Below are 21,497 nucleotides of genomic sequence, written 5' to 3' on the forward strand. Positions count from 1 at the left end.
AATCAGCCAATTGTATTGTAGCATCGACATGCTCTACATGGTTAAGTTCAGACTGGGGTTCAAGCTGTGGCTGGTGTGAGAGTGCCAACTGAGCCTTGTTTAAACAACCTGCCCAATTATTGTCCAGGCCTTTATGATGGCAACATGACACACTGCCTACATGACGATGAGTTCACTGTCCTCAAATGGCCTCCACAATCACCAGATCTCACTGCAGCAGAGCAGCTTAGGGATGTGGAGGAACAGGAGATTCACACCATGGATACGCAGCCTGTCACTACCAAAGTGTACCTAATAAAGTGGTCGCTGAGTGTATGTGGGTAAAATAATAATAATCAGACTTGAGACTCTTTGTTAAGTTTGTAAAATTCTTATTTGTGAAATAAAAAAATACATATTTACATGAAGACCAAGATAACAGGAATAAAACTGCTAAAAGGAATAAAAACACATCATTGAATCACAAAAAAAACAAAAATTAAAACGGCCAGAACCGTCTGTAGGCCTCGTGCATCTCAAGGTTTAATGCTTCCGTTTAAAAAAAGAAAGAAAAAAAAAATCAGCCCCAGTGACGGCGATGACAAAAAACTTCATAAGAGATGACAGAGTCAGAACTGTGTCAGGTGCAGGAAAATCTCGCCTCTAAATGTCACAGCAACAGGACGTCAGCTTAAACAGCAGGTACACATTAATGCTTAGGTGTGTAATGCTCTCGCCGTCAGTTTAACGCTCATTACATTAAAGTGGAAAAAAGATAAACATCCATTTAAAATAAAATCAGCTGCTCCAAAGCGCTTAATAACTTAATAAGGTGGCCTTAGCACAACAAGCTGTGGGGTAAGAACAGCACACCTGCTAAGGTGTGACAGTCCACACTGCGAGAAGTTAAACAGGTAAGCACGCTACTGCCAAATGAGGTAAGTGGTTTTGGAAAATCCTATTGTGTGTCTGTGTTGTTCCCCCCAGTAGCAGTTGGTCCGGTCCAGGCTGCTTCCAGTGATGATGAGCCGTCAGGAGGAGTCCACTGGAGCTTTTGGAGAGGGGGGCAAAATTATTACATAAATCCAAAAAAAAATAAATAAGTGTGTGTGTGTGTGTGTGTGTGTGTGTGTGTGTGTGTGTGTGTGTGTGTATATATATATATATATATATATATATATATATATATATATATATATATATATATATATATATATATATATATATATAAAAATTATGAACTGAAACCAAACAAACAGCAAAAAACCAAAATGTACAACAGCATTTTTGCATTTAAATAAACGCCCCTCACAAAATGTCAGTATTAATGCTTTAATAAAATAAATAAAAGTTACAAAAATAAAAAGTAAGCAATTCTTTTCTGTATATAATTTTAATTATTGAATGATACAAAAACAAAAGATGCGGTGTAAACATTTCATAGTTATTTATGAAATTATGTTTTCTCAATTTTACTTTTAAAATATTTTCTAATATAAGATATAAACTCTTGTCTTTAATATTTTTACTTCTTGTAAGTTTGTGTAATTTCTTGTCACAAATCAGTTGATTTAGTTTTTATTTATTTTTACCTTCAGCTTTCTCCTCTCCATCTTCTCCTCCGTTATTCCTCTTCTTGTTCACCTGCCCCATACTTCTCTTCGCCTCATGCAGCAGCCCCTCCTTCCTCACCTTCTCCATACAGCGCTCCACCCTCTGCGCCTCCTCCTCCTCCTTCTCCTCCAGCAGCGAGCGCAGAAAGGCGGCGCTCACCACCTCCTCACCCTCCCCCACCAGGAAGGCGTTCTTGAAGCGGTTATAGAGCATCGACGCCTTGTCCATGATGTCCTGGTTTGCCCGGTAGTAACGCATCTGCTCACGAGGAAAACAAATACATAATAACAACTGACACGATTTGTATAGTTATTATTTGTTTATTCATTTGATTTATTTTGAATTCAGTCCAGGTTTAAGGTTGCAAGTGACCAATCACCTTGGAGTGATGTCATAGTTTTGCTACGTGGAAACACCATCACAACTAATCCTAAACGTAATCACAGTGACACCCTAACCCCCAACCCCCACCCCATTTTTGTGCTTTCTTGTCCTGAGTGGACACAAAGCGATGACATCATAGTAGTGTGACAGGTCAGATGCATTGCTTATCCAAGAACCACCACGAGGATATCAGACACACCGTATGTGCGTTTACCTTCCTGAGCGTGGCGACGAGCTCGCTGTGCCTCTGGACGTGTTGAGACGTCACATAAACCATACTGAGCTGATTCAGCGCCGCCAGACACTTGCTGATGTCCTGAGGATGAAGCACATTAGTCGCGTCGTTCAGTTTCAGTAAGCATGCAGCGTTTTTTGAAATATTAAAGCTGCATTTAGATTTTCTGGCCACAAGGGGGCAATGTAGCTCCTGATAGCTAAAGCAGTGAGAATCATAAAAATGATCTAATGTCGGCTCACTTTTTATAAAATCACTGTGAACGGTTTTACATTTTGTGCCGTCGTTAATCTGCAGCCAGTTTAAGTTTCGGCTCTTACGGGATTGTCGTTCTTCAGAGAGATCCGGATGTCTCCGTGGATCCGGTGCAGCGTTGAGTCCGTCAGCGTCACCGTCGAGCGCTTCTTCTGCTGCTCCTTTACCGGGTTACCTTCTCCTCCAGCGCTCTTCTCCACTGCTGCTGACGTCTCGGGTCGGCTCGCTCCGTCACTTTCCTTCTCCTCGCCGGTCTTCCTCTGCCCGCCCGGCTCCGCGCCTTCACATTTCTTCTCGTCCGTTGTTTTTTGCGTTTCGTGTTTTTCTGCATTTTCCGCCTTTTTTGGTTTCTCCGCCTCGTCCTTCTTCTTTTCTTCACCCTCCTGTTCTTTTCTTCTTGCTGCTGCTTCCCCCTCCTCCTTGCGCTCCTCGTTTTTCTTCGCAGCCTCCGTCACGCTCTTGGCTTTTTTCTCCTCCGTTGCCGCTTGAGTTCTTTCAGATTTCATCTGGACCTCGATGCTTTTCTTCGAGCTCCCATCATCCGACTTCTCTTTTTCTTCAGCGCCCTTCTTCTTCTCTTTCTCCAAACTTCTTTTCTTTTCCACCTTCTCCTCTTTCTTCTTCTCCCCCTCCTTTGCAGATGTTCCTCCCACCTTCTCCTCTTCCCTCACGGTCATTCCTCCCATCATCGTCTTCACCTGGACCTTCGGACCCTGCCCGGCTGTTGCCTTGACGATCTTTCCAATTATTTTTCTCTCCTCCTTCTTTTCTTCATCAGTCTTCTTCTCCTCCTCCTTTTCCTTTGTCTTCAGCTCCACATCTCGACTTTTCTCCAACTTTTCTTCTACCTGCATCTTCTGCGATGTCCTGCCGTTCCCCTTCTTGGCTCCTTCCTTCTTCTTCTCTGATGTTTTCTTGGCTGCGGGCTGACTCCTTCGCACTCCTCCACTCTGACCTTGTCGGGCTTCCTGTCCTCCTCCTCTTCGCTCCGTCGCCGCCTCTCCTGATGAGAAAACAGACAGAGGTTTAAACTCCTGACTGATTTTACCGTATCATTTTTTTCCCTTCCTCTTACAGAGCGCTCCTCGTTGCCTCCCTCCTCCTCCCTCCTCTCCCGGCCTTCAGCAGACCCCTCAGAGACTTTAACACGCTCTCCCTCTTGGCGGCCAGGTGGCGCTGTCGCTGCAGGAGAAATGTTGAGACGTTTTCATCCTTCTCTTCAATTTAAAACATTTCTTTAATGAAGACAGACTCTACCTCATCGTCTGGAGCAGCACCTCCTCTTTTCTCCCTCTCAGTTTTCTCCTTCTGCTTCTCTCCCTCAGATCTCCTCTCCCTCTTCTCCTCTTCCACCTTTTTCTTCTGCTCCTCTTCTTCTCTTCTTAAATCTTTCTTTTCTTCTATAACATCCTTCCTCGCCTTCTGCTTCACCTTCTTCACCTCCTTCTCTCTTCTTGACTGTTTCCTTTCATCTGAATCATCCTTCCTCATCTTCTGAAGTGCCTCCTTTTCTCTCGTCCTCCTCCTTTCTTTGGGCTTCGGGCTGGTGTCTTTCCTTGTCGTCTCCTCTTCCACCTTCTGCTCCTCCTTCTCTCTTCCTAAATCTTTATCTTCTGAATGATCGTTTCTCGTTTTCTGCTGCACCTCCTTTTCTCTTGTTTTCCTCGTTTCTCGGGCCTCTGTGCTCCTTTCTCTCCTTGTCTTCTCCTCTTCCAACTTCTTCGCCGCCTTTTCTCTTCCTAAATCTTTCCTTTTCTGTGAAGCATCCGTCCTCATCTTCCGAAGCGCCTCCTTTTCTCTTGTCCTCCTCGTTTCTCGGGCCTCACTGGTGTCCCTACTTATTTTCTCCTTTTCAACCACCTTCTCCTCCTCCTCTGTTCTTAAATTTTTTTCTTCTGATGTATCATTTCTCGTTTTCTGCTGCTCCTCCTTTTCTTTCGTCCTTCTCATTTCTCTGGCCTCCGGCCTCCTGTCTCTCCTCTTCTCCTCCTCTTCCTCCACCTCCTTACTCTTCACATCTTTCTTTTCTTCTGAAATATCCTTCCTCGCTTTCTTCTCTGCTTCTTTTTCTTTCATCCTCCTTGTTTCTTTGCCCTCTGTGCTCCTGTCTCTCTTCTGCTTCTCCTCTTTCTTACTCTCCTCCTCCTTCTCAGCTGGACTCGTTTTTACTCCTTCCTCCTCTGTTCCCTTTTCCTGTTCCTTGTGTCTTTTTGATGATCGTCTCTCCATCGTTGCCTTTTCCTCGCTGCTGTCCTGACTTTTCTTCTGCACCTCCCCTTCGCTCCTCCTCTTGACTCCTCGGACCTCTTCTTTTTCTCCTTCCTCTTTCTCATTTGTTTTCCTCTGGACCACCTCCTCATCGTTTTTCTTCTCTCTTCTCTTCTTGACTCCTTTGTCATCTTCCTTCTCCTTCCCCTCATCCACCTTCTTCTGGTCCTCCTCCTCCTTCCTCCTCTTCACTCCTCGGCCCTCTTTCTTCTGCTCCTCCCTCTCATCTCTCCTTGTCCTTACTCTTCTGCTGTCTTCCTTTTCCTCCTCCTTCTTCTCCACCTTCTCTTCATTTCGGCGCTTGAAGTCTCTGCTCTCTTTCTTTTCCTCCTCCTCCTCCTCCTCCTCCATCCTTCCACCGGTCGTCATCAGAGCAGGTTCCATCTTCTGCAGCTTCACATTGATCTGACGGAGACGAGGAAAACATGAAACTTTATTCAAAAGCTGAAAAGACAAAATGAGAAAAAGAAGTTTAACATGTGTCTCTGTTGCTTAGCAACGCATTAGATTAGCAGAGGGTCTGAATTGAGCTTTTAGATTAAATCTTACATTTTAATCAAAGAAGGAACTGAAGGCTTTTCTTTGAACAGTGTTGAGCTGCTGAATAACACAAGTTATTAATGACATTTAAACTTACAATGGGCAGCATCACTCGATGTGTGTTCAGCTTCGGCTCTTCTGCTCGGCTCCTGGTCGTCACTTCACTTGCAGCTTCTTTGGAGGCTTCAGCCTGTCTGGGTTCTGCTTCAGTTGTGCTTTTAGCCTTTTCTTTACTCGCTGTGGTTTCACCCACTGAAGCTTTGACCGCTCCTGTCTGAGAAAAAGAAGAAAAAGAAGAAACAAAAGTTTATTTGTAGGCACTTAATGTCAACAGTTCACCATGCTCTTCCCCACTGAGCTCTAATAAAAGAAGAAGCTCCAGTTTCTTCCATAAACTAGAGGATGAGGCGAGCCATGGATTGCTGGTGTTCTCATGAAGGTGTGTTAGAGCAGAATGAACCTGACACTTTTTTCCTGTTGCAGGAAAAACTGGAAAAAGCCTTCAAAGGCGGTGACGTGAGCCCGAGACCGTCGTCCACACAGATTTGTTGGTGCTTTGGAAGCTTCTGCACGGGAGCTTCAAGCTTCAATTCAATCCTCCAATTTCGAGCACACAGAGACGGATCTCCGCCGCCCTGCTTTACTAATCTATATATCCAGAAAACAGGAAAATATCCACAGAAATATCCGCAGGTGCAAAGCCAAAAAAACAATATCAAGCAAAACCTTTATTCTTTCTCCACTGTAGGTCCACGTCATTATCTGTGATCTACAGATGCAGAAATGTGCTCAAATCTCCATGAAAATGTTTAATCTGTGACATCCAATTACTCCACAGCACCACCCGTTGAGACAGACACTGATGGACACATGGATGGGATAAACATTAAAAAGATGAAACTATTCTACTTGTGTTTATGTCTCAAGTTTCCCACATCCCCCTCCTCTGCAGACAACTCCTCCGTGCTTCTGAATTACCCCCCCCCACCCAAAAAAAAAGAAAGAAAAAAAAATATATATTTTTTTTAAAATATAAAAGAATAATATATATATATATATATATATATATTTTTTTTTTTTTTTTTTTTTTTTTCCCCTCACTTTGCACCTTTCAAGTTCAATCTCACAACAGACAGTGAAACACCAGCACACAACAAGGATCTTAATCCTTCTAAATCCCTCCCTGCAGCACACTCTGAGGATGTGATTTTTCCAAGTTCACAGAGCACATACAGAGTGGGTCCAGTGCTCCACAACCAGGATGGTAACCCTCACTGTCCGACTGACAGGCGCCATCTCCAGCCCCCTGGTATAGTTGTTGCAGGGAGGCTGAGAGACCCCAGAACCACTGCTGAACCACTGCCAGTCCAGAGGCCCTCTCCCCAAATGGAACAGCCCCACAGCTTTAAAACATTTAACCTCTCACCTCTTTGTCTGTCTTGGCCAAGGCGGTGCGTTCACCTGCACTCCCTCCTGCAGACGGACCGCCGCTTGCCGACCTTCTGGTTCGAGCAGTCGCAACGGTCTCTGCAGTGTCTGCAGCAGGGGTGGAAGCCTGTTTGGACTCCTCACTTTGCTCTGCAGCCAATCTTGATGAAACTCGTGTGGGAGTTTTAACAGCAGCTTCCTTTTCGCCTCCTGTGCGCCGCCTGTCGGCGGCCGCTTTACTGGCCGACTCGGATCTGCTGGGGGAAGATTCAGTGACAGCGCTTGGAGTTGGACTTTTAGCAGCAGACATCGGTTTAGAGGGTGTAGATTTGGTCGCTGGTGCGGACTTGGCAGGTGTAGCCTTGGGTGATTTGGCAGGTGTAGTTTTAGGTGCTGGGGTTGGTTTAGCTGGAGTAGCTTTGGTTGCAGAAGCTGGTTTTGCTGGTGTACTTTCTGTGTTTGTCTTCCCCGGTACCTGAACAGAAGATAGAACGAAGAACCTTTATTAGAACCGAAACATGCCTCACTCATGGGCTATAAACATTTACGAAGCAGAGGTGCCAGCAGTGTGAGAAATATGTTGGAAATAGCCTTTAAAGCCCCCTATCCATGCCTTTGACCCTAGTCTGTTCTGATTGGTCAGCTTCCAAAACAAATGTAACTAGTTGAGACGATGCTGCACGTGAAACATTTACTCTTTCATGTCTGTCACATGAGGTCATCCTGAACCTGCTCACATCTGTGAAGAGAACCTGCCCTCACTGTTGGACCTGTCACTTCAGGTGATGATCTGACCCAACTGGACAGACTGATACTACTGAAGTAAAGCTGTGCCACATCAAATCACCCAATATAATTGTTTAGGTGATGTAAGAGTGTCTGATCAATCACAGCAGCTAACTGGAGAAGGTGGAAAATGCCCTGAATTCACTGACATTAATAAAAGCTGCAGCATCAATGAAAGCATCAATAAAACACTGTTCAGTATTTTTATATACCAGATACATCATCACAAATATAATTTTAAAGCTATATAAGCTTTTTTTAAGCAGTGCGTCAGAAATATTACAAACACATCATTAGAAAATGCTTTTAGCAGTTCATTCATAACCATTCAATTACATAAAAATGAACTGAAGCGATTACGTAGCATTTTCATTGCAACTGATGAGTGATCTTTAAAGAGAGACTGACTTTGAGTTTACTCCCGACTCCAGGCGTGTTCTGGATCTCCCACATGCCCTCGGTGAAGCCTTTGATGCGAACGCCGCTGCCATACTTCATCTTGTTTCCCACATAAGGGACGATGTTCTCCGGCGGCAGGAAGCCTCTGGGGAGGGGAGATTAATCACAGTTCGATCAATGCTGCTCAGAAAATGATACGATCGATCTGCAGCTGCACGTACGTACATCTGATGGGTGCCGAAAAAGAAGACGGGGACTCGCTTCTTGTACCCCTCGTCCGACTTACAGATCTGTAAAACACAGAAGAAGAGTTAAAGCGCGTACACACAAACAGCTGCATGCAGGTATTTACAGCTGAGGTGTGAGCGCACCCTCGCCGGCCAGTGAGGGAAGCCCTTCATCTTGGCGAACACCAGGTCTCCGGGTTTGAACTGGTCGCCGTTTTTTCCCTGGCATCCTGTTGCTTCAGAGCTCGGTCGCACAGCAGGAATCAAACACTGAAAGACAAGCAGACCATTTAGACCACAGCAGCTGCTTCACACACTTTACCGTGTTTCATTTAAGGAGGTAAATGTGGGTAAGAGTGCGAGTAAATGAACAGACGTGGATTCGAGCTGTTCTTCAGCCTGTAGTAACCCCACACAGCTGTGACATACGTTGTAGTCAGAGGATTACAAACACTCATTAGCATGAATGTGATGGTCGTTTGGGGTTTTTAATGACTTATTGAATCCACTCTTTCTCCAGGGTGAAATGACCGTACATCCATCTTTAATAACTTAAATAAAACAAGAACTGGATGCACACGTTTGAATTCATTTTGGACTCTCTCCACACAGGGTCAAACATACACACACTCACTTAATCTTTTATTGATTGATTGATTGATAATACTTTATTCATCCTGAGGGAAAGGGTGGAAAGATCTCATTTCTAAACAAATGCAGATTCAAAGATCATCAGTTCAAACAACTGTATTCAAGTACAAGTTATTCAGATCTGTCACCACTTTTGGTCTAGAAGCCCCATGATGTGACCCTCAGATGATGTTCTCAGTTAGGATGTTTGGGAACCACCAAGAGCTGGAAACAACACCAGTGAAACCAGTTTTATATCACCAGGGTGAGAAAGAAGAAATAAGCCTCCAAATCAAACTCCTTCAAGCTGATCTGAAATCTACAGATGTCCACATGGACAAGCCAAATACCTTCTGGAGAATTTTATATTCAGACAACACAAAATGTTTTGGCCTCAATGAGAGGAGGCTTTTTTTTTTGATAAAGTTTATTTTTAACATTAATTGCAATGTATGCTCATAATAGAGTTGATACACTTCTCATTAAAAAGATACAAGCACTAACCCCACGTTGTGAAGGGTTAGATAGAGTTGGGTGTTGAAGGTAAACTGCTACAGAACACGGTTTCAGACGAGACGGCTGCTTGGCCTTGTGTGTCACCAAGAAATAAAGACTTCATTGTGTCAGTTAAAGCTGACGTCAGCATGAAGATAAAACATCTCTGGTAACATTTATAAGGTGGGGATGGGTTTTCTTATACAGGACAAGATCCCTGACTTGAGGTTAATTCCGCTGTGGCCAAGTGGATGGACGACGAGGAGAACAAATCAGCAAGCACTAAGTCTAAACCACAGCATCTCCCCATCAATAACCAACCACAAATATGTTCTGTTTGCATGTGTCTAATAAATTCTTCTCTGTAAGCAGACTGAGACGTCCACAGCTGTGCAACCCAAACCTTTAACTGCCTGATAATAAAATAGTGTGAACTCCTGAACTTCTCTCAGCAAAAAAGAAAACCACTCAAACCTGAGAACACAGTAGAAACTGTACAGCACGGTGGTAGCATCACACCCTGGGGCTGTTTAGCTGTGAGTGGTACTAGTAACATTACACATTGAGGAATAAAGAAGAAGAGAACTACCTCAAAAATCTTCACCTTAAATAAACATCTAGGTGGTTGAAACATAGACAGTCAGGTGTTCCAGCAGGACAAGAGCTGCTTTTTATGAGATAAAGCAGGCGAACACTGAGCTTCTGGTCTTCTTAAAGCCTTTCTCGAGTTTAAAGATGTAAGCTGTGCAAAGATTCCACAGTTCAAAGAAATCATCAAACGCCTAAAATTATCATGACATTCATGGGTGGGTGTGAACTTCTGACCACAGAATATATGGACTGTGACATTTTTTTTAAGTATTACTTTGCTCCGTGTTTTGTTCACTGTGCGTGTCCAGCCCTGATCTTACCAAGTGCATAAAATCGTCTGTAGGAAACAATTAAAGCAGAAACCCCAACTGTTTCCTTTCTCTTCTTTTTAAATATGAATTTCAGGCCTGAGTTAGACGGCTTTTCCACTAGTTGGGGATTTGAATATTTCCTCAACTCAATTTCAAACTCAAACACACCACCACACAAAGAATTAATACATTTAACGTAAACCTGGAGATTAACGATAACGTGGCAGCAATACTTCAATCAATACACCCAACATGTGCTAAACCTGAGAGGATGCATAAGCAGGGCCAGACTTGAAGTCTGTAAGTAAAACATTTCACTTCCTGGACCTGAATCGTCCCACCAGCTGACCTTTGCGTGTGCAAAGTATAATCTTTCACACTAGCTCATCAGTTTCGCTCTCGTCTGCGTGTTTACGCTTTGTTTACAAATACAGGCTAACCACTGAAAGCTCGCGCTAACGTGCCGACTCGCGCACCCTTACTCCGTGTTCGTGGCATGCACCGTGGATATGAGGTGGACTCACCTGCACACAGAACGACTGCCGCCTGGCACCGCGGACAAAAACCACGAAACAACAAGGCTTCTTGTTACTAAGCTATCCTCTAATGCACGTCGCCATATTGACCTCTGTGTTCGTGTCACGTGATCCACAATGGTTTTTCCCGCCGCTAGAGGACCGTTCCAACCACACAGGAGCTTTTGGACCGTACCACCTTAGGGTACAAAGGTTTTGTTTGTTTGTTTGTTTGTTTTTTTAAATCTGAATTTAGATTCCTTTCTTTATAATCACCATAATGATGTCATCAATGCACACCTTAAGAAATAAAGCACTACTTTGAACCAATAATTCTGTCGTCATTTCCGACTTTCGGCATTGAGCGTCTGCCCGTTGCTACGATACCTCAGCGCGTGGATTGGTCTGCCCTCAATATAAAGTACTGAACTTCGTAATAAGTTCATAACTTCATTCACATATTCACGCGTGCACTAATGTGTTTTTGGGGAAAAATAAATGTAACGAACGTAAAGTTCACTGATAATTATAAATGAGAACTACTCGGTGTATGTTTAGAGTGCAGACAGGTACCACACCAAGGTGCATTTTTCTAATGATTTTTTACGTCTTGCATTGTTAGTAACATAGTAACATTGTCAGTATCTTTGTTGGGGTCACTGTTAGTAACAGTAACTCCAACAACTTTTAAAAGTCAAAATAAGACACTGTAATTGGCAGTGATCTACTCCATCTTCTCATAGCAGTGACACTATATGAAAAAAAGATGTAGATCCTCGTTTTTCTGTATAAATTAAAATTTCATGGTTAAAGTAATAATAAAAAAGAGAACTAGTTTCAACAGTTGTTTTGCAAATGCAAAGTGTGCCAGAAATTAAATGCACTACTATATCGTTCTAAACCTTGTGGAAGGCTTTCCACAAGTGAACAGCAGATTAAAAGCCCTGCTGCTGATCTTCAGTCACCTTAGCGTTGAGGATAACAGAAGACATCCAACCTGCAGGATCATCAGTCAGGTTCTGACCATCTCAAGTTCTGGCAAACTTTTTAATAATTTTCATTATACTGGAGAACGACTGTCAAATTACAGTGTTCACTCTAATATTAGGTTTTACCTAAAGTTTTACATCCATTCACAACTATGAACAATTAGGAATCACTAATTAATTGAACACACTAAGTGCATGCGTTTGGACTTTCGAAGTTGGAGCACACCACATCCACAGATGGTGGTGTCAAACCCAGGAGCTTCTTCTTGTGAGGCAACAGTGCTTAACTGTTTTTTTAAGTTATTTTTTATTTATTTTATATTTAAAATGTGTTAAATAATAATAACAATAATAATAATAAAAAAATTATAAATCACTAATCATAACAAATCTAATAAATACAATAAAATCCCTCTTTAATCAGCTTTTGATGTCCATGTTTTAGAATGGTTCGTATATAACAGAAACCATCTAGAATTGTATATTTTTAAAATAAGAACCTCTTTACCATCAAACATTCTGTGAAACAAAAAGCATAAACAATTGTGTGTCTGAACTACCACTAACTGTTATAGAAATATGAAATAAATTGAATCACACAAGAACAGGTCGTCTTTGTGAGGTTTAATCTGTTTTGCAAAGAGACAAACGACAGTACAGAGTACTGCAGTCTGCATCACATCTGACCAACAAGAACAACAAGCACCAAATCATTTATAGACACAAGTTATGTATCATGGTGAGAAAAGCAGAGCAGTACATGTGGGAATATTTAGTACTGAAAGATTATATGGAGGCAGAGCGTGACACTGTGGAGCCTTTCATTCAGCCAGGTTAGCCTGACACAGAGAAGAGCAGAAACTTTCCATCACACAACTGGCTACAGAGCTTTGTACACAAATATAGTTATATTAAAAAAATAAATTAAATATAATTTAGAATTCAAACAGTTGTTGTTTTGAGCCACCAGATGTCAGTAAAGAGCTTCTATGCATCCTGCAGGTTCTTTCTATAAAGTGCAGGCAGGCAAACCTGCTGCTACTAACTGTTAGAAACATTTAACAACAGACAGAATTTAACAAAGATTTTTTGTTTGTATTCTTAAACAAAAGGCGTTTAATGTGAAAGGATCGAGAAAGTGTTGAGAGTGCAAACGACCAGAGAGTACTGTAATATTGTAATAATTATTATTTTTTCATTTCTTGTGTTTTTAATCTATTTTCATCCATGATTTCATTTTTAATTAATATTGTTATTGATCTTTGATCGTTGGATCTAAAGAAACTCTCGTCTCTTTGATGGTGTAACGTGTAGTAACTCAGCCTGGGCTCTGTCTGAGTTTCTCCTGTGGATGTCAAATACTCCAGGATATTATGACACAGTGAGAGTGCATAGCTGGTCATGCACATCACATATGTTGCTGCTTTGTTTGAGGCATTATTACAAGGGTTAGTTTGTTTCCAGTGTGGAAATTTACAGGAACAGCAACAGGACCTGAATGCAATATGAGACTGCAGGTCTCTGCTTAATTTCAGGTCAGAAGTGATGCTCTGTAGTGACATCATCATAGTGGGCATCTAATCCCTGCTCAGCCTGACTGGGTTGCATCTTTTCCACTGATGCATGAGGTTCATTTCCTGAAAGATAAGTTTTAAAATGTATCTGCTGTTAACTTATGAGGAGTTCAGACAGAGAGATGAGTTAATCATCACCATATTGATTGTTCAGTGAGTGATTCAGAGTGTTACCTTTGGCTCTGAGTTGATATAAAGATATCATGAGAAGAGTGGACATGAAATATGGAAAGAACACCACCAGGTGGAGGAGCACTCTGAACGCAAGCTGGAGGGAGCTGTAGTCAGGGAGTGGAGCTGTCAAAGGCGGCACAGCTGTGGATCTCACTGTAGATGTGAGTGGAGGTCTGGTTGTAGGTTTACCTGCAGAGAGAATCCCACCTGGTGAATATACCTCAGGTGAATATGTGGATGAAATAAGAGGTGAAATCAGAGTGAAGCTCCTCACCTGTGACAGTGATCCAGCTGGATGGAGACTCTCCATGACCGCTGATGTTACACTTGTAGAGGCCTTCATCAGACCTGGAAACATGCTGGATGGTCATGTGACCTGTAGAGTCTTTCCCAGTGAAGACGCCATCTTTGAAGAAAATGGCTGGGAGGTTGGAGGGAGTGGTCTTTGTTTTACAGAGCAGAGTGACGTCATCTCCCTCCATCACAGGGAGGACAGGACTCTGCAGGATCACTGATCCACCTCAACACAGAGACAAACTACAGCATTTCATCCATTTACACACAGCTTCATCAACACTAACTCCACACACTCAGCTTACCAGTGACTGTCAGGTTAACCATGTTACTGATGGGACCCTCTCTGGACTCACACCAGTAAACTCCACTGTCCCACATGAAGATATAGGTGATGTTACAGGATGAACCAGCTGGTTTTTCCCACCCATCTCTACACTGAGTCCTCTGTTGTGTGCTTGTGTTTCTCCTCAGAGTCCATCCAGCAGAGCTGTCGTCCTCCTCACAGCTCAGAGTCACAAAGTCTCCTCTAAAGAACTGAGAGCTGCTGGGACTCACAGTCAGACGAGCTGTGATAGAGAGAGCAGGATATTTATTGCCTATGTTTTTTGATCATGAGACAGTTGCCAGTTGTCTCCTCTGCTGTGACATATGGTCCTGAAAGTAATTGGTTGTCTGCATTCACAGCTTTAAGAATCTCCCCAAGTGTTTCAAATTTGCCCATTTTGAAACAGTGAAAGATGAAACTCTGTTCAGTTTAGAAAAGATAGTTGGGTTTTAAATGTTTCTACTTTTCAGAGCTTTGTTTTCTTTGATTCAAGGGTGGGGTATCTAAACAACATATGTGCTACACATGAAACATTCTTCCTAAAGAAAGAAAGAAAGAAAGAAAGAAAGACGGGCGTAGGTTTAGCTCAGTTGGATGAGCATGTAGTCATATATCGAATCGCTGAGAGCGGCCGGCCCATGTTCTAGTACGACCGTTCTTTAAAAAGAAAGAAAGAAAGAAAAGCTTGATGTTGCTGTCATTTAGGTTAGGTTTTTTTAAACATATAAATTCCCCTCTCGCCCCTGCGGGGGATCTACCCTTCAAGCTCAGGCGAATGAGGCGTTGACAGATAGTTTTTTTCTTTCTATCAATTTTGTTTTTCTTTACTCAAAGAGATCAAATTATTGGTGGGGACAATTCAATAATCGCTGGATATTGGTGGGGACATGTCCCTTCCATCCTTGCCAAATCACTCTTGCATTTTTTATTGTAACAACCAATGATTTATACAGGAAAATAATGACTATTAGCAAGGTTGCCCAAACTTTTGCATCCCATTGTAATTGCCTGTGTATGGTGACAACTTTAATAATCTCTTCAAGTGAGTCAAAAAATACTTTCATCTTTAAACAGCCAAAATTTTTATGCAGACTTGCTAATGAAAAGAAAATGGAGAATTCATATCCATGAAAACAGACAAAAAGGTTATTTTTTTAAAACTATTTCACATTTTGCTAAGTCTGCCAGATTTACAGAGTGACAGAAGAAGGTTACTGACCTTGGTTTGTGGTGCAGCTCAGCAGTGAGATCAGAACTAAAGAGAAATTAAACTCAGGTTAGTTCAGAGTTTCACATTCAACAAGACAGCAGAGGCATGAAAAACACAGAGTGAACTTACAGAGCAGACACAGCAGAGACGTTTCCTCCATCCTGCTGCTCAGTGACATCAGACCAACACTGATATCAGCTCACAGTCATATAAAGTAAAACCCGCCTCCCTCTCCTCCTCTTCCTCTTCCTCTTCCTCTTTGATAGGATGTCAGTATTGTGGTCTCCTTTGTAGTGAACATCATGAAAAGGTTTCTTTGTTTGTTTGCAGAAAAAGAGTTTTAAAGTATTAAAAAAAAGTCGTAGGTAGGTGAGAAAACTGAACCAGAAAATAAGGCACAATGGATAATAAATTACAGCTGACCCAGCATCTGTAGCTGTGGGATGCTTTCACTGACAATCACTAAGGTAGTGGTTCTGAACGTGCTTTCGTTTCCTTAGACTCCTATATTAAAATCCTATTCCTAATCCTAAAATTTCCATCAAGACTAATAAACCTCACTGACAGACCCTTCTGTAAAGGATGTTAGCGGTAGCTTTTGTTCACCTGTACAGGTAAATATTCTCTAGCCACCAGGTTTCTGGGGTCGATGAGATTCACCTGTATATCTCATCTTTCGGGTTGGTCACTGGACTGGCACCTTTCAAACACTTTTCATGTCAAATTGCGCTCTCCAAACATTCACCAATCACACACACACTGTACTTTATTCTCTACCTAAGCGCTTTGTCTAGCATTCACACACACTCACTCTCAAGGTTCAGCCACCTTCCCCATGGATACTCCAACATGCAGACTCAAGTAATCGGGAATCAAACTGCAGACATTCTGATTAGTATTCAATTGAATTGAATTCACTTTTATTTATACAGCGCCAAATCACAACGACAGTCGCCTTAAGGCGCTTTGTAAGGTAGACCGTACAATAACACATACAGAGAAAAACCCACCAATCATATGATCCCCTATGAACCAGCACTTTGGCAACAGTAGGAAGAAAAAACGCATTAGGAAGAAACCTCCGGCAGAACCAGGCTCAGGGAGGGGCGACCTCTGCTGTGACCGGCTGGGGTGAGAGAAGAGAGACAGGATAAAGACATGCTGTGGAAGAGATTAATAACAAGTATCACTCAATGCAGAGAGGTCTGTTAATACATAGTGAGTGGTGACTGGAAAGGAAATACTCAATGCATCATGGGAATCCCCCGGCAGCCTACGTCTATTGCAGCAGAACTAAGGGAGGATTCAGGGTCACCTGGTCCAGCCCTAACTATATGCTTTAGCAAAAAGGAAAGTTTTAAGCCTAATCTTAAAAGTAGAGATAGTGTCTGTCTCCCGAATCCAAACTGGAAGCTGGTTCCACAGAAGAGGGGCCTGAAAACTGAAGGCTCTCCCTCCCATTCTACTTTTAAATACTCTAGGAACAACAAGTAGGCCTGCAGAGCGAGAGCGAAGCGCTCTAATAGGGTGATATGGTACTACAAGGTCATTAAGATAAGATGGGGCCTGATTATTTAAGACCTTGTATGTGAGGAGCAGGATTTTGAATTCAATTCTGGATTTAACAGGAAGCCAATGAAGGGAAGCCAAAACAGGAGAAATATGCTCTCTCTTTCTAGTCCCTGTCAGGACTCTTGCTGCAGCATTTTGGATTAGCTGAAGGCTTTTCAGTGAGTTTTTTGGACATCCTGATAATAATGAATTGCAGTAGTCCAGCCTGGAAGTAATAATGAAAATCAGAATACTTTATTGATCTCTACACAGCAAAATCTCCAGTGTTAAATTAACACTGGAGATTTTGCTGTGTAGGGGAAATTCTTTTTCGTTACAGTGCTCCATTATAAAAAAAAAACATTAACAAAGACAGACAATACACTAACTAAGAATAGCACACTATATACAGGCATATATATACACGTAAAGGTCACTTATTAATAAATAGCTGAAAGAGGAAGAACATGTGCAAAAAGGGTGTAGCTGTTGCAGTAAACAGTGTGTTAGATGGAGGAGTTGTACAGGGAGATGGCCACAGGCAGGAAAGATTTCCTGTGTCGTTCAGTGGTGCTTTTCGGTACTCTCAGTCTTTCACTGAACAAGCTCCTGTGACTGACCAGCATGTCATGGAGTGGGTGGGAGGTGTTATCCAACATTGTCTTTATCTTGGACAACATAATAAATGCATGAACTAGTTTTTCTGCATCACTCTGGGACAGGATATTTCTAATTTTAGAGATGTTGCGCAAATGGAAGAAAGAACTCCTACGTATTAGTTTAAAATGTGCATTGAAGGACATATCCTGGTCATATTTCTAAGATTTTCAGGGCCGAGTACAATAACCTCAGTTTTATCTGAATTAAGGAGCAGAAAGTTAGCGGCCATCCAGGTCTTTGTGTCTTTAAGAAATTCCTGCAGCTTAACTAATTGGTGTGTGAATAGGGAAGCATGTATAATGTAAACAGAACTGGTCCTGGCACTGAACCCTGTGGAACTATGAGTGGAACTAATTAACTTTAGTATGTGAAGAGGACTCTCCATTTACATGAACAAATCAGAGTCTGTTAGATCAGTGATTCTCCAACTGTGGTACACGTACTACTAGTGGTACTTGGGCTCTCTCTGGTGGTACGCAGTTAATCTCCAATTTCTTTAAGATTAAACAATATACTATTGTGGAATTATGCAAAGACGAGTTCCCGAGGCTCTTCTGGGAGCCGGAATCAACCAGAAAACATCTCCCCGAGCGTGAGTCCTCTATGAAGAGCAGCCTTTCCTAGTACAGAGCAGTACTATCACCCAGGTCCGAGAGAGAGACGAGTTTCTCGGCTGCTCTGCGTCGGAGAGGGAGTAGCCCCACACCAGCAGCGCCTTCAGAGCAGTATATTTCCCTTGGATGGGGGGATCACAGCGGAGGGTCATCACACGGCGGGTGGACAGCGGATCCAGCGAGGCCACCACATGATGGTATTTTGTGTCATTGGCTGAAATGCAACGAAGACCAAACTGAGCTTCGACGTGCACGAACCACGAAGGAGGGCCGTGAAGCCAAAACTCTGGCAGCTTAACCGCCACAGTAAAAATTAAAACGTACAACTCTGCTATCACTTTCAACATAAATGAAGACAGTAAACTAAACAGCAGTGACCTTTGTAGGGCTACTGAAGTTGGGCTGGCTGGTATATTTAATGATGTGCTGCATGGTGGCTCGCTACACAGCTATGGTTAGCATAAACACAGTGAAGTTGGAGGATGGACGCTAACCTTTTTCCACTGATAAAAGCTAACGTGAGGGTTCCCGATGGTTAGAGAGAAATGTAATTGCATGGCAGGATGCTGTAAACGGACCAAACGTCAGTCAGTAGTAAAACTGCAATATGAGGTTAGTCATTAATATGCTGCTTCATGGGCTGGGCTGTAGTAAGGTTTTAGATAGATATTATACAAAACACTGCAGCGCAGTACCTGTAATAACTACAGCATGGTCTAATCACTCTCATGGGTGGTTGACAGTATCGAACGCTGAGGTCTATCAGGACAAGCACAGAGATAAGTCCACTGTCAGAGGTCATAAGAAGCAGCTGTAGGCGACCTGCTGTATGTCCTGAGCTGAAGCTGCTCCACCACATCTTCTTGGTGCCCACCTTAATGATCATCAGAAGTCCAGAAAGATAATGAGTGGTGGGTCAATTTATTTTATTTTATTTAATTAACGAAAGCTGACTCAACACTTTGATTCAGCAAAGACAAAAGTCACTACGTCTGATTACCTTCCTCTTTCTTTTGTGAAGGATTTCACTGGCAGGGTAGGTTCAGCTTGCCATGTGAAAGAGGTGGCGTTCCTTGAGGGTTACACAGGAAACCTCTGACATATGCCTTTTTTTTGTTGAAGATAGCTCCCATCAACACTCTGTCATGGTTTTGGCATGGGTAACACCAAGATGGAGGTTGCTTCCAGTAGCGGCAGGTATCGACCACCCTGTTATTTCTCCAGAAAGTTCTCACAGACCCACAGAAACTACAGCACTATTGTTGTTGATGCTCTGTCTGACATTTATGAGTGCCATCACCTTCATGACGATGAGTGTTACATCCTGTTTTATTTTAGAGTTTCCTGTTTCCCTCGCCTTCTTGATGAGATGATTGGCTACAGAATGTTCTGGCTCATGGGCTGTTCTGATATCAGTTTATCTTTTGTTTGCAGCTCTCCATCCTGCTGCAGCAGAGGGTTTGAAGTGCATTGCATATCATTTTCAGTTATTGGCTCATTTACGGTAAAATTAATCTTGGTGCATTAAACTTTCAGTCTGGTGTTGTGTCCAGTTGTTTGCTAACCTACAAAAAACTCAGAAAGAACCAAACTCACAGCTGTGTTGTTAATGATTTAGGTACAGTGAAGCCATCACATCATCTCAGTGGGTGTAGTTTGATGTCGTTTAGCCACAAAGTTTATTTCTAACAACATGTTAGAAATAAACTTTGTGGCTAAATGACATCATTTAGCCACATCATGTAACAGAAGCTCAGACACCCCAGCACCTCCAGCACCTCCACCACCTCCAGCTCTCTTCCTCTCAGCTGACCTGCTGTCAGTAACAGTAACAGTCTTTATATTTAAGATCATCCTCTGACACCTTCAAAGAAACGCCTCCATCTTTCTGATGAAGCATCAACTTTACGTTCACATGGAGGAAACATCTCTGCTTTTGCTGCTCTGTAAGTTCAGTCTGTGTGAAGATTCAGCTGAGGAAATCTAACAAAAAAACCTCAAAAAAACAGTCTGTAGTTTGTTTTTAGTGATTTTTGTCTGTAAGATGAATCTTCTGTACATGTTTCAGCTGAACAATCTTCCTCCTTTCTGCTCCGATTCTTAGCAAACAGAGATGTTGCGTCTGCTCTGCTCTCTGATCACTTCATCAAACACCACAAACCCTAAACGAGTCTTGTTTCTCTTTAATTCTGATCTCACTGCTGAGCTGCAACAAAAACTAAGGTCAGTAACCTCCTTTACTCAGTCTGAAACTCCCTGATTGTGTCTGCTAAACTCAGGCTACATCCACATGTATAGAGGTATTTTTGAAAAAAAAAAATCCCATACACATGTGCAAAGATGTCTCTGTCCACATGTAAACACTAAAAACCCAGTCAAATGCTGTCATTTAACCGTGTAGAAATGTTGGCCAATTAGAAGTCTAGAAGCATGGGAGGTAAAGAGTAAACATGGTTCTTAAGTACTCCGGAAAAGTTTTTGTATTTTTCTGGAAAGGCAGCTAATTTTGTGTTACTTTTGAAGTGCCTTTGTAGAAATTCATCTCATGCAAACAATGACGTGGCTTAGACTGGGATAGTAAAAAAAGGCGCATACCTTCGATGTTGCATGACTAAATCCCCATTTTCCTTGTCCACACGTAAACGCAAAAACTGAGTTTTTAAAAAGCAGTTTTTAGTGATCAAAAACGCTGTTTAAGTGTGGATGAAAGGTAGGAAAAACTGCGCTTTCAAAAATACCCATGTATGTTTGGACGTAGCCTCAGTCTTGGTTTGATTTTGTGTTTGCAGGTCTCCTCCCTGTTATACTCTGGTGGCTTTTAATGTGGGCACAAATATAAAAGATCACCGTTGTATCATTTTAACCCTCACAGCTCGTCTGACTGTGAGTCCCAGCAGCTCTCAGTTCTTTGAAGGAGACTTTGTGTCTCTGAGCTGTGTGGAGGACGACAGCTCTGCTGGATGGACTCTGAGGAGAAACACAAGCAAACAACAGAGGACTCAGTGTGGAGATGGGTGGGGATAACCAGCTGGTTCTTCCTGTAACATCAGCTACATTGACACAATGGACAGTGGAGTTTACTGGTGTGAGTCCAGAGAGGGTCCCATCAGTAACATGGTTAACCTGACAGTCACTGGTAAGCTGAGTGTGTGGAGTTAGTGTTGATGAAGCTGTGTGTAAATGGATGAAATGCTGTAGTTTGTCTCTGTGTTGAGGTGGATCAGTGATCCTGCAGAGTCCTGTCCTCCCTGTGATGGAGGGAGATGACGTCACTCTGCTCTGTAAAACAAAGACCACTCCCTCCAACCTCCCAGCTGCTTTCTATAAAGATGGCTCCCTCATCAGGAAGCAGCCTACAGGTCACATGACCATCCAGCATGTTTCCGGGTCTGATGAAGGCCTCTACAAGTGTGACATCAGCAGTCATGGAGAGTCTCCATCCAGCT

At 42.6% G+C, this 21,497-nt stretch overlaps 1 protein-coding gene and 1 long non-coding RNA gene across 2 annotated transcripts; both read right to left on the minus strand.

Moving 5' to 3' along the window:
- Window positions 1-358: 358 nt before the first annotated feature.
- Window positions 359-10,857, minus strand: LOC120720220 (hepatoma-derived growth factor-related protein 2-like). Its single transcript, XM_040009852.1, is given in 13 exon segments — window positions 359-1,030; window positions 1,572-1,851; window positions 2,192-2,293; window positions 2,533-3,297; window positions 3,299-3,470; window positions 3,543-3,649; window positions 3,725-5,179; window positions 5,373-5,549; window positions 6,702-7,178; window positions 7,898-8,033; window positions 8,114-8,178; window positions 8,260-8,385; window positions 10,667-10,857. Coding segments are annotated over 12 exon segments (3,786 nt in total). The 5' UTR covers window positions 8,290-8,385; window positions 10,667-10,857; the 3' UTR covers window positions 359-1,010.
- A 1,408-nt stretch (window positions 10,858-12,265) lies between these two features.
- Window positions 12,266-15,388, minus strand: LOC120720251. Its single transcript, XR_005692843.1, has 4 exons — window positions 15,236-15,388; window positions 13,994-14,257; window positions 13,395-13,914; window positions 12,266-13,283 (listed from the first exon to the last, which is right to left on the minus strand). It is a non-coding gene; the product is annotated as an uncharacterized LOC120720251 (long non-coding RNA).
- Between the last annotated feature and the right edge of the window lie 6,109 nt (window positions 15,389-21,497).

This window comes from Simochromis diagramma, unplaced genomic scaffold, assembly GCF_900408965.1.
Source record: "Simochromis diagramma unplaced genomic scaffold, fSimDia1.1 OVJJ01000566.1, whole genome shotgun sequence".
NCBI classification, from domain to species: Eukaryota; Metazoa; Chordata; class Actinopteri; order Cichliformes; family Cichlidae; genus Simochromis; species Simochromis diagramma.